The sequence below is a fragment of the Lepidothrix coronata genome, unplaced genomic scaffold, assembly GCF_001604755.1.
Source record: "Lepidothrix coronata isolate B3197 unplaced genomic scaffold, Lepidothrix_coronata-1.0 Scaffold403, whole genome shotgun sequence".
Lineage (NCBI taxonomy): Eukaryota > Metazoa > Chordata > Aves > Passeriformes > Pipridae > Lepidothrix > Lepidothrix coronata.
This window is the reverse complement of record NW_016690583.1, coordinates 49,727-61,392: the sequence shown is the minus strand read 5'-3', so window position 1 is coordinate 61,392 and position 11,666 is coordinate 49,727. Positions and strand designations below refer to the sequence as shown.

General features: G+C 62.0%; 1 protein-coding gene across 1 annotated transcript in view; it reads left to right on the top strand.

The window, feature by feature from the left end:
* SND1 (staphylococcal nuclease and tudor domain containing 1) overlaps positions 1 to 11,666 on the top strand; it is a gene marked incomplete at its 3' end in the record, with an annotated part of 92,018 nt that overhangs the window by 34,407 nt on the left and 45,945 nt on the right. The window contains exon 9 of the mRNA XM_017839357.1: positions 8,271 to 8,360. Within this exon, the coding sequence (XP_017694846.1) occupies positions 8,271 to 8,360 (90 nt within the window). The remainder of the gene's footprint in view (positions 1 to 8,270; positions 8,361 to 11,666) is intronic.

The following is an 11,666-nucleotide window of genomic DNA, read 5'->3' as shown; positions in this document are numbered from 1 at the left end:
GCAGGATCCGGCCCATCCTGATCAGGATCCAGCTCATCCCGGGCAGGATCCAGCTCATCCCGGGCAGGATCCGGCCCATCCTGATCAGGATCCAGCTCATCCCGGGCAGGATCCAGCTCATCCCGGGCAGGATCCGGCTCATCCTGTGCCGCGGGAAGCGGCTCCCCAGAGGATGCTCGTTCCGAGTGAAGCACATGCTGACAAGACAAACAACTTTATTAATTTAAGCTGCCTAATGGGCTCGGGAGCAGCCACACGCCGAGGGCGGGGAGGGCACGGAGCTGCCTCCGCCCGGGCACGGGGGGTTCCTGCTCCGTGAAACCCCGTCCTTGGGGGTGAGGAGCGAATTCCTCACGTGGAGCCTTCCGAGAATTCTGGGCCACAACCAAAATGGGCTTTTGTAGCCATTTCTGAGGAGCTGGAGGCGCTGGGAATGGCAGGGTCAGGGGTGCAGCTGCTCCCCTTGCAGTTCCAGTTCCAGTGGGTTTGGTCTTGGCTTGGATCCCAAAGAGGGAGCAGGGATGCTTTCCTGCTGCAGGTGGGAGTCACCTGATGTTCCACACACTGTGTTCCCTGGGATGCTGCAGCACTGGCTGCTGAGCTCCTGGTGGGATGTGCTCCTTCCATGTCGGCACATCCTGACTGTATCCTCTGGGATGTGCAGAAGCTGGAGGATGGGGCTGGGGACCCGCTGCAGCACGTGCTGAGTGGAAAGTGCCAGTGCAGCCGTGGAATTCCTGCGGAAAATGCTGTCTCCTGCTTCATCTGCTGCTCCCTCAGGCGAGAGGAGCCTCAAGGTGACCGTGCCCGGCACGGCGTTGTCCTGTGCCACCGGGGCTGGGCTGGGCTGGGCTCTGCCCCTGCTGCCACCGGCATCTGTGAGGCTCCTGTGTCCCTGCGAGTCCCACTGCTCTGGAGCCAGACCCCTAGTGCCTCCCCCGTGGCAGGGGTGGATTCCTGGAGGGAGGATTTGGGATGAAATCCACCCAATTTCTGCTCCAGGCAAGGGGCTCCCAGCTCCTACAGCTGCTGGTGCATCCAGAGAGGAGGAAAACCTTTCCTTTCGTCCTTTGGGATCCTGGTAATCCAGGATAAGGATCCGTTGGAGATGCCTATGACTCGGTGGGACGCTATTTTGGGGGATGCCCCCCCCTTTGGGGTGCTGCCACTCCTCTGCTCATTCCTCATGGGATGGAGCATCCCAGACACCCTGAGCCTGTTGCAGGGTGTCTCCCATCCCCACAGCTGCAATTCCTGCTGTTCCTCAGGGCTGGGAATGTCCTGGACACCCTGAGCCCTGTTGCAGGGTGTCCCCCATCCTCACAGCTCCGGGTCCTGCCGCTCTCCCCCACGGAAAGGGGCTGGCAGAGGGAGCAGGGCCGGCAGCACGTGGCAGAAGGTTTGAATTAGGTCTGTTCTCTCCGTGATTAATCGGTGCCTTCGGGCTCGATGGAGATTGATGGTCACCGGGAGGCTCGGGAGCCGTTCCGGTGCCCTGGGGAGGAGACGGGAGCGGCAGCGCCGGCAGCAGCACCAATAGCGGGGCTGGGCTGCCTCGGCTCCGATGAGGGAGGCGGGGGATGGACACGGGATGAGACAGGAACAGACAGCGGCTGGGATGGAACAGCCTTCCCTGCCGGCTGGGATGGAACAGCCTTCCCTGCCGGCTGGGATGGAACAGCCTTCCCTGCCGGCTGCTCTCGGGGCTGCTCTGGGGAAGGGGATGGAGGCTGGGGAGAGCTCGCTCCGTGCCGAACGTGGTTCCACGGCGAGGACGTTGAGGGTGGTGGTGGAGCAGAGAGTGGTGATGGAGCAGAGCCTTTGTTGCCATGTGCTGGCCGCTGGGGCTGGGCTGGGCCCGAAGCCTGGCTGTGCCCACCTTGCCGAGCTGGCTCTGGCTGTGCCCGGCCTTGCCGAGCTGGCTCTGGCTGTGCCCATCTTGCCGAGCTGGCTCCGGGTGTGCCGAGCCCCTGCACTGCCAGGGAGCTGCTGCAGGAGAGGCAGGGGCAGAGCTGTGGCAGAGCGGGAAGGACTCGGAGCAGCTGCCGTGGTTGTGTTTGGAAGGGAGGAAGGTCGGAAGTGAGGAAGGTCGGTCCGGAGTCAGCGCCCCAGGGATGGTCCCCAGTCCCGAGGGAATGGTGTCGTTCCTGCAGTGCCAGTGGGTTCTGGGGCTGGGGGCACCTCTGGGTCCCCCTGCCCAGGGGTCACGGTGCCGGTGCCGTGTAGGGCCAGGATGAGATTCCATATGCTTGGAAACAATGGAAATTGTGTTAAAATCAACAGCCTCCAATGAAAGGCTCTGGCAGAGCCTGGTTTGATAATGAAGGCCCAGAGAAGCTGTGGCTGCCCCTGGATCCCTGGAAGTGTCCAAGGCCAGGTTGGATGGAGCTTGGAGCCACCTTGGATGGTGGCATGTGTCCCTGCCCATGGCAGGGGTGGCACTGGATGGGCTTTAAGGTCCCCATCCAGCCCTTGGCACTCAACTGTTGTCTCTGGCCGTGCTCTCTGCCCCTCGGTGCCACTGAAAACCCTCCAGTGCTGCCGTGGACACCCAGCACTTGTCCCTCGAGTGGCTCAGGGACGTGGGGACGTGGGGACACAGGGTTGAGTGCCAGCTGTGATCACACGGAGGGACTGGGAGCAGGAGAGGCTGGAGAGCAGGAGAGGCTGGAGAGCAGGAGAGGCTGGAGAGCAGGAGAGGCTGCAGAAGCTTCGTGCCCACTTCACGCTTCACTTCCAGAACCAGCCCCTGCTCAGGGCACCGGAGCTGCCGTGGGTGTCACCGGGAGCCCCTCGCCCTCGTCCCGGCGACACGTCCCCGCAGTCTCAGGGCTGTCACCTCCCCGTAGCTGTCGCTGCTCCCGTGTCATCCCCGTGCTCGCAGCAGCTCCGCTGGCTCCCGGGAGCCCGGGAAGGAGCTGTTGGAGCATCTCCGCCCACGCGAGTGCCGGGACCTGCTCTGAGCTCCCCTGCTCTGAGCTCCCCTGCTCTGAGCTCCCCTGCTCTGAGCTCCCCTGCTCTGAGCTCCCCTGCGCTCCGCGGGCTTTGATGTGGAAAAGCCGGTCCCCGAACGCTGCTGCTGCTCGTGGTGTGTGTGTTCCGCCGGCTGCCTGTTCCCCGTCACCGCCTCGCCGGCCCCCGGGATGGATCTCCGGGGTGTGTTTCCCACCCGGCGCGTTCCCTGGCGAGCCGAGCGTGGCGGGTTCAGCCGAGGATGAACCGTGGGGTGACACCACTAATGAACCATCTCACGTTCCCTCCTTCGGCTTCACGCTCCTGGGAGCAGGAGCCTGAGACTCCAAGGATTCCTGGGAGCCCCTCTTGCTCTGGATTGGATCCTTCCCCCAGAACTTGGCTCTGCCCTAGTATGAGCTATGCAGCCCCTGATTGGGGCAGGTCCCCCACCCTGGTGTCCCTTGGGGGTTGCTCTGTCCCCGTCCCCGGTGCCAGCCCCGCTCCCGGCGCTGGCCGTGGCATCTGGCATCTCCCCCTCTCCTCTCTGCTCATTCCGCCGTGTCGCTGGGAGTTGATTAGCTCTGCTAATTGCTTTACAAATAATGAGCTTCCCTAATTGCGCTGGCAGGGAGGAGGGGCTCTCCCCACCTGCCATCCTATGGTGCTGCCAGGCTCTGGGTCCCCTTGGCTCCTATGGGGTCTCCTGATGACTGTTGGCATCTGGGATTCTTGGAAGAACCCCCAAAATCCTGTGCCCGGGGAGCTGGGAGCTCCGGCTCATCCCTGGGGGGTCGGGCTGTCCCCCCCTGCTCTGTGAGCCCATGAATGCTCCAGGACTGGGGGGATGTTCCACGGGCTGCCTGTTCCCTGTCACCGCCTCACCGGCCTCCGGGATGGATCTCCAGGATGGATTTCCCACCCGGCACATTGCCTGGCAATCCGAGCATGGCAAGTTCAGCCAAGGATGAACCGTGGGATGGCACCACAAATGACCCGTCTCCCCTTCCCTCCTCTGCCTTCACGCTCCTGGGAGCAGGAGCCTGGGACCCCGAGGATTCCTGGGAGTCCTGCTTGTTCCGGATGGGATCCTTCCCCCAGCACCTGGCTCTGCCCCAGCACGAGCTGAACGGGGAAGGTCCCCCCACTCTGGGGTCCCTCAGGGGCTGCTGAATCCCCAAACAGCCCCTGATTGGGGCAGATCCCCCTTCCCGGGGTCCCTCGGGGACTGCTGAGTCCTCGGGGAGCCCCTGAACATGGAGCTCGCTTGCCATCCCCAGTCTCGGAGCTTTTCCAGCTGCTCCAGACGTGCCTGTGTCCATCGTCACCCGTGGGAAGGGGCTGGGGTGGGAGCAGGACCCCCGGATGGAGCACTGCGTGTTCCATCCCCCATGGGATCCTGCGCAGCGGATCCGAGCTGCTGCTTCCCTGGAAATGGACCTTAATGAGCCCCCACCCGGGGTAAGGGTGTTAATTTGATGGGAGAGCCGGAATTCTCTCGCCCTGTCGGGTGTTCAGAGCCACGTGGGGGTTGTTTTAGCAGGAGGGAGTTTCGGGGGGGCTCCGGCACCCGCCGCTCGCCGTCCCCCTTTTGAGACGTTCCGGCCTTCGTTTTAACCAAAAAGCTGATTTCTTGCCCCGGGTTCCCCAGCCTGTGAGAAAACCACACGTTCCCATCAAATTTGGGATTGAAATCCCCGTCTCCGTGCTCGGGGAGGGAGGTGAGCGGGTTCCCCCCTCCTGCAGCAGCTCTCTGAAGATGAAGCTCCGCGCATTGACTTTCTCACTAATAGAACAACTTCCTCGCCGCACACCTTTAATTAAATGAGATCCTTGGTTTTAATTAATTTTTGAATGGCTGATGACTCTCTCCAGGAGCCGGGGAGAGCCGCGACCGGCATTTCATTGAGTCTTGGAATCCCAGAATGGGTTGGATTGGCCTGGAAGGGACCTTCAGAACCCTCCAGTCCCACCCCGTGCCATGGGCAGGGACACCTCCCACTAGCCCAGGTCGCTCCAAGCCCCGTCCAACCTGACCTTGAATATTCCAGGTTTGGGGCAGCCACAGCTTCCAAGGTGGCTCAGAGGGCTGTTGCTTCAGTCGAGCTCTTGCCTTGAAAGATGGTTTAAACCCAGTGAAATCTTTCTCCGTGCCGGTAATTGCCGGTGTTTGCCGGTCGTGGAATTTCGTTAACATCCCGCTGTTCCATTGATTTCCAGCGTTTGTTTGCAGAACCTCCACCGTGTGTCCGAGTTCTTGAACGGCTTCCCAGAGCCATCAGCCAGCGCTCCCCCCGCGCTGTGAAATATCGTTTTATGGGCCACCGGAGCGGGATTTAACGGGGCTGACGGGGCGGGGCGGGGAGAGACGGATCGGGCACTTAAACGTTCCCATTATCCGCTCCTGGCACGGCCGGGCTTGTGCTGAGAATTCCCCAAGGCCTGGCATTTTGCAGCAGCAGCAGCAGCAGCAGCAGCACGGTGTGAGGGTTCAGCGCTGCCACCATGGCACATCCGGGGCTGGTGTGACCTTGGATCCTGGCACGGCACGGGGGTTGTGTTGTGTGGGCCGGTGGTCCCTGTTTTGGGGTGGTCCTGTTTTTGGGGTGATCTCCTTTTGGTGCAGTTCGGGGGTCCCTGTTTTGGGGTGGTCCTGTTTTTGGGGTGATCTCCTTTTGGTGCAGTTCCATCTGGCTGCAGACCCATAGGAGGCTCCGAGGCAGCTTTGGTGAGGACTCAGATCCTGCCCCTGCAGCGCATCCAGGACTGGCACGGTGGGACCGTGGATCCCAGCGTGGCATAGGAATGGCACTGGTGCTGGGGTGCCTGTGCTGGTGGTCCCTATTTTGGGGTGGTCCCATTTTTGGGTTGGGCTGCAGACCCATGAGATGCTCCAGTGCAGTTTTGGTGAGGGCTCAGCCCCCCTCTATGGCTCCTCCAGGACTTCACCTCTGGCACCGGAGCCCTGGCACTGCCGGGTGGTGCCGAGGCCACCCAGGGCTTTGCCATCCCCCTTCCCGCGCTCCGGCGGGACGGAATTAGGGATTTAACAGCCCGTGCCAGACAGACACTTAAATAAGCCATAAATTTGGAGTTCGTTAGTGAGGATTAATTAGTGTTTGCACAGGGCTTTGCCTCTCAGGGCAGCGCTCGGTGTCGCGGAGCTTCGCCGTGACCTTGGTGAGCGTGGGAGTGTCTCGGCACCCAGATCCTGTCAGATCCCAGCGTGGCCAGTGGAGGGAAGGGCCCAGGAGTCACCCTGAGAGTTCAGGGACCGGGAATGCTCTGGGAGCCCGAGGGCAGGAACTGGCAGTCCGGGGAGGGGGGCTGGCAGTCTGGGGAGGGGGGCTGGCAGTCTGGGAAGGGGGACTGGCAGTCTGGGAAAGGGGACTGGCAGTCTGGGAAGGGGGGCTGGTGTTGTGCTGCCCTGGGAAGGGGCAGAGTGGAGGCCGGTGGAGGCCGGGGATGCCGGGGCAGCTCCTCTGTGCTCATCTCTGCATCTGAGCTCCTGCTGTTCCAGGGGCTGGAGCAGCACCTGGGATGTGCTTTGGGAGCTGGGGGGGGGGCAGGGGGTGCCGAAGTGGGGAGCACCCGCGTGCCCAACGTGACAGGGCCGAGCCCATCCCGTGTCTCATCCCCTTGGCTTAGTTCTCCACCTGCACACAGTGATTTTTCCATGGAATGACAGCAGCAGGTTCCGTGGCGCAGCGCTGGGCTGTGGAATGAGGAGTCACTCATCCCGCTGCCCCGGATCCCCTGGAACCAGGGTGGCTCCGTGTGGCAGCGGCACAGCCCCGGGCGCACCCCGGGGGATGCCCCTGGTCCAGGGGGAGATGCTGCGGGAGGAGCGGGAAGCCCCCCCGGCAACCCCGCTGGGACCCCCCGGCACTGCAGGATTTATCACGTGGCTCGGCTCCAGCCCTGGCACGGGGCCGGGAATTGTGCTGGCACTGCCTGAATAACGGAGTCGCCTCCATCCCCGAGCGCCTCGCCGGGGAGCGGCAGTGCCAGAGCTTCCTGCTGGCCACCCACCAGCCATGCCATCCTCGTGTGCCCAGCCGGGGCTTGATCGTACTTGGGGCCAGGAAAAAGCTCTGTCCCTGCCGGCACAGCCGGCCCCGCAGCCTGGCTGCCCACCGCAGCTCTGTGCCGGCGCGTCCAGCCCGTCGTTGGGTGCCAGGAGGCTTTTCTGTGCCACAGGTGGTCCCCGGCGAGTGTAAAAGCTTCTGCTTCCAGGGGAAATCCCGTCTCTGCCGGTCGGGACCTGCCTGTGAAGGGGTTTCAGCCCTTGCACAGTGCAGGAGCCTCCTCTGGGATGGGGTGGGCGCAGGGTGTATGTCCCTGGGGATCCCCTTGTGGGATCCATCCCGTTCCATCGCTGGTGCTGGCAGGGCCGTGGGGATGGGGGCGGAGGAGGGAACGTCTCCAAGGAGCAGCCTGGGAATGAACGGCGTCAAGGACAATAAACTCTATCAAAGCCTCATTCATTAGGGAGGAGCCAAGTGCTGGCGTCTTTATCCACTCACTCCCTCTCCCATCAGACTCCACTCCTCCGTTTCCGGCTGCTTTTGCCTGTTCTCCCTCTTTTCCATGTTTTCCTCCCCAGCTTGGGGGCATCTTTGGGGGGCCATACCCAGGGCACCGTGCCAGCGAGAGGAGCCGTGCCAAGGGCCATCCTTCCCCGGCGTGGGCTGGGGAGCTCCCAGGGTTGGGTTGGGTCACCTTGGATCGAGTTGGGTCACCTTGGATCGGGTTGGGTTGGGTTGGTTTGTGTTGGAGTGGGTTGTGTTGGATTGAGTTGGGTTGACTTGGTTTGGGTTGTCTTGTGTGGTGTTGGGTTGTGTTGGGTTAAGTTGGGTTGGGTTGGGTTGGGGTGGGTTGGGTTGGGTCACGTTGGGTCGTGTTGTGTCGCTGTGGGTCACATGGGGTTGTGTTGAGCTACGTTGAGTTGAATTCCCGCTGCCATTTCTGTTGGAAAACTCCCCTTTTTTCTCAGCCTTTGCAGGGATTTGATCTCCATCGGACACCCCTGAGCAGGGGCTGGGGGTTTATCCTCCCTGACCACTCCCACCCCAAATTCCCCATCATCCCTTCTCCTTATGGAGCTGCCGCTTGGAGCAGCCCGACCTGGCACCACCAGGCTGCTGGCACGTCCTCCTGGGACATTTGGGTTATCCCAGGATCCCCCTCTGGAGTTGGGGAGCCCAACCCGGGGTGTGGGAGTGGGTGGGCACCTCTGGGAGAGGTGGGGGGAGCGATGCTGATCACAGGGGCGTTCAGGGGGGCTCCTCTGATCCCCCCTCTCTGCCCCCCTGCAGGACAAGAACCGGAAGCTGAGGCCCCTCTATGACATTCCCTACATGTTCGAGGCCCGGGAATTCCTGCGCAAGAAGCTCATCGGGAAGAAGGTACGGAGGGAGGGGATGAGGGAGGGGATGAGGGGACAAGAGAGGGGACGAGGGGATAAGAAAGGGGACGAGGCCGGTGGTGACTCCAGGGGTCCTCTCAAGGGTCAGGACCCGCCAGTGCTGGTGCTGCTGGTTTTGTGGGAATCCGTATGGACAACCCCGAGGCTCTTCACGGGGAATTCCGGGGTGCACCCAAATCTGGAGCACCCTTTGAAGGGTTGCAATCCCCCTTTCCCAGGAATGCCTCGTTGCTTCTCCCTTTGTTTCCCCGGCATATTTTTCCGGGCTGGTTTAGCTCAATTCAGGGAATGAGGCATGGATTAACTACCGGAGCCACGCTCCGGATGCAATTTCCCAGTGCTCATAAAATGGTCAAATAAAATCAATTCCCTCCATGGTGAGGCCGTCGCTGCTGCTCGGCCAGGGCTCCTTCGGTGCCTAATTGCATCTTTCCAGCTCGGAGCCCCGCCTGGGCTTTCTGAAAAAATACGGGAGGGGGAAAACAGCAGCTTGTGAGACCTTTTTCGTGGGAAATCTGGTGCTTCTCGGAGTTGAAAGAGGGTGTGGGGCTGTTGACGGGATTTGTGGTGGGAGCACTGGAGTCTGGAATGGAATTTCAGGTGGTTCTGGAGGGTCCTGGCACCTTGGTGTGCTCCCAGTCTGAGCCACCCCAGCGTTACTGGTGCCAGTTTTCCTCTGTCCACCGTCCCTGTGCTGTTGGAACAGGATTTGCTGTCCCCAGCTCTGTCACTGCCCCTGTCCCCAGAGTGGCTACTGGGGGGCCAGTGACCCCCCAAAACAGCAGCACCGAGCCCAGGGGTCCTTCAGCCTCGCCTTCTCTTGGCTCCCTGCCAGCACTAATCCTGGGGCAAAATCCCGCTTTTCCCACCCCAATCCTGCCCTGGCAGGGAGCTGCCAATGCCAGAGCATGGCTGCTGGCAGGGAGATCCAGTGGGTGGGCCTGGGATCCCTGGAAGCTCTGCCTATGGCACAGCTCCAGCACTTGGGGCCTTTGGAGGGTCACCTGGGGAGTCCTGAAACTCTGGGGAGTCCTGGGATTCCAGGGAGCTCTGGGATTCCAGGGAGTCCTGGGATTCTGGGGAGCCCAGCCTGCCCTGGATCCCTGGCTGTTCTGGGAAGCCCTGAGATTCCTGGGAGATTTGCCTGCCCTGGGTTCCTGCCCCATTCCAGGGAACCGATGGTATCCCCTGGGTCTGCAGTAGAAATAATCCCCTGCCATTGTTTCCCGAAATAATTCCCTCCAGAGGAAGCACCAAGGGGAGGATGAGGTGTTATATCCCTGTTGTGGCTGCAGTGTCCCCTTCTCCTTCTGTTTGTGCTGGGAGAAGAGCTGGGATGTGGGAAACCACCTCTGTGTTCCCTGTCCTTGGGAGGAGATGGAGTGTAATACACTTTCCCTCTCGCCCTTTCATCCAAGCAGAGGGAGGTTTCCAGGCTGGGATTTTTATGGCACCCAAAGAGAAGATCTGGGGTTTGTGGCTCTCGTGCCGGAGCCTCTCCTGGCTCCACCACGTCCTTCCCAGTGCTCTGGAATTTGCCCGGTGGCGCGGGATGAACCGGAGGCCGCGGCCCCCCCGCAGCAACCGCTGGCGTTGGGCTGCTATGGATTTGTGGAATAAATCTGTGGAGCGTGGCGGGAAGGGCCGGATCCTGCACACATCGATCGCTCTCCGCCGGGCAGCGGCTCCGGATAATTGCTGTGGTGCAGGAGATGGATCGGGGCTCTTCCCTAATTAACTGGGGGATTAATGGCTCGCATGGAGGGAGCCGGCACCGGAGAGCTCCGGGATAAATGGCCCCTGTGCATGGAAGTGATGCTGCCCTGTCCCTGTGAGCTGCTCTGTGTCCCATCCCTGTGTCCCATCCCTGTGTCCCATCCCTGTGTCTCATCCCTGTGTCCCATCCCTGTGTCCTCTCCCTGTGTCCCATCCCTGTGTCCCATCTCTGTGTCCTCTCCCTGTGTCCTCTCCCTGTGCCCCATTCCTGTGTCTCCTCCCTGTGTCTCCTCCCTGTGTCCCATCCCTGTGCCCCATTCCTGTGTCGATCCCTGTGTCCTTACCCCTGTGTCCCATCCCCATGCCCCATCCCCATCCCCGTGTTCCATCCCACGCCCCACCCTTGTGTCACATCCCCATTTCCCATCCCTATCCCTTCCCTCTCGGGAAGGCTGTTTCCAACTGGGAATGCCGCTCACCCACAGTGCCACGAGCCCGGAACCAGCTCTGGCAGACCTGGAAAGCAGCAGCCGGGGGTTTCCTGGCAGTTCTCCCGTGCATCCACCTGTGTCTGTTCCCCTCCGAGGTGCCAGGATGCTTCCTGGGATGCTTCCAGGAATGCTCCTTTTGGGGTTACCAATAGCAGCACTCTCAGCCCTGCGAGAGCTCAGACCTGGGAAAAGCCAAGGGATGCGTTGGACCGGGGAAAACATTCCCAGAGGAGCAGGGAAGACTTTGGCTGATTTTTGGAATGATGGGACAATTTTTCCTGCGTGTTCCTGGAGCTTGGGAGCTCTGGGAGAGCCTGGCACGGCATGGCCGCTCCAGAGGGGTTTTTGGGAGGATCCCACTTTCTGGTGCGGCCGGGGATGGGGACAGAGGGGATTCATCCCTGGGGAAGCTGCGCCGTGCCGGGAGCCGGGATCCTGTGCCTTGGAATGTGCCGGTGCCGGGGTGGCTTTGCAGGGCTCCGGCTCTGGAGCGTCACGGGAACGGGCTGCGTCATCCGCGGCTTCCACGGGTGGAACTGGGGAGGATTTGGCTGTTGGGGAGGATTTGGCTGCTCGGAGCCCAACTGGGAGAGATGTTTTCCCGCCTGTGCTGTGCTTGGAATAAGCGGCGCGTGCGGCTGCAGCGGAGCAGGGGGGGAGCTGCAGTGGGCTGGGCTGGCTCCCTGACAGCAGGGGAGGGGGAAGAGGCAAATGGGATCGTTCCCGGTGTAATGATCCGAAATTCAGGGATATTTCCTCTCCCTGCACCTCTCTCCCTGCTTCCGACGCTTCCCAGCCCGGCACTTCCACGGTTACCCCGCCCCAGCGAGGTCGATCCTGCCCCGGGGCTCAGCTCGGGGGCTCCGTGGCCCCTCCGGCTGCTCCTGGAGCCGGAGGCAGGAGTGATCTCGGAGCTCCGGGATCCGCCGACTCCGCTCCCGGCGATGCTGGAGGCGCGGGGGGCTCCGTGGGGGCTGTGGTGGAGCATCCCCGCACCACAGCCCGGCCTGTTCCGGGAGGGATGACGGGAGGATGCAGAGCTGCAGGGGGTTAGGGGAGAGCTCGGGGGCCGGCTCCTG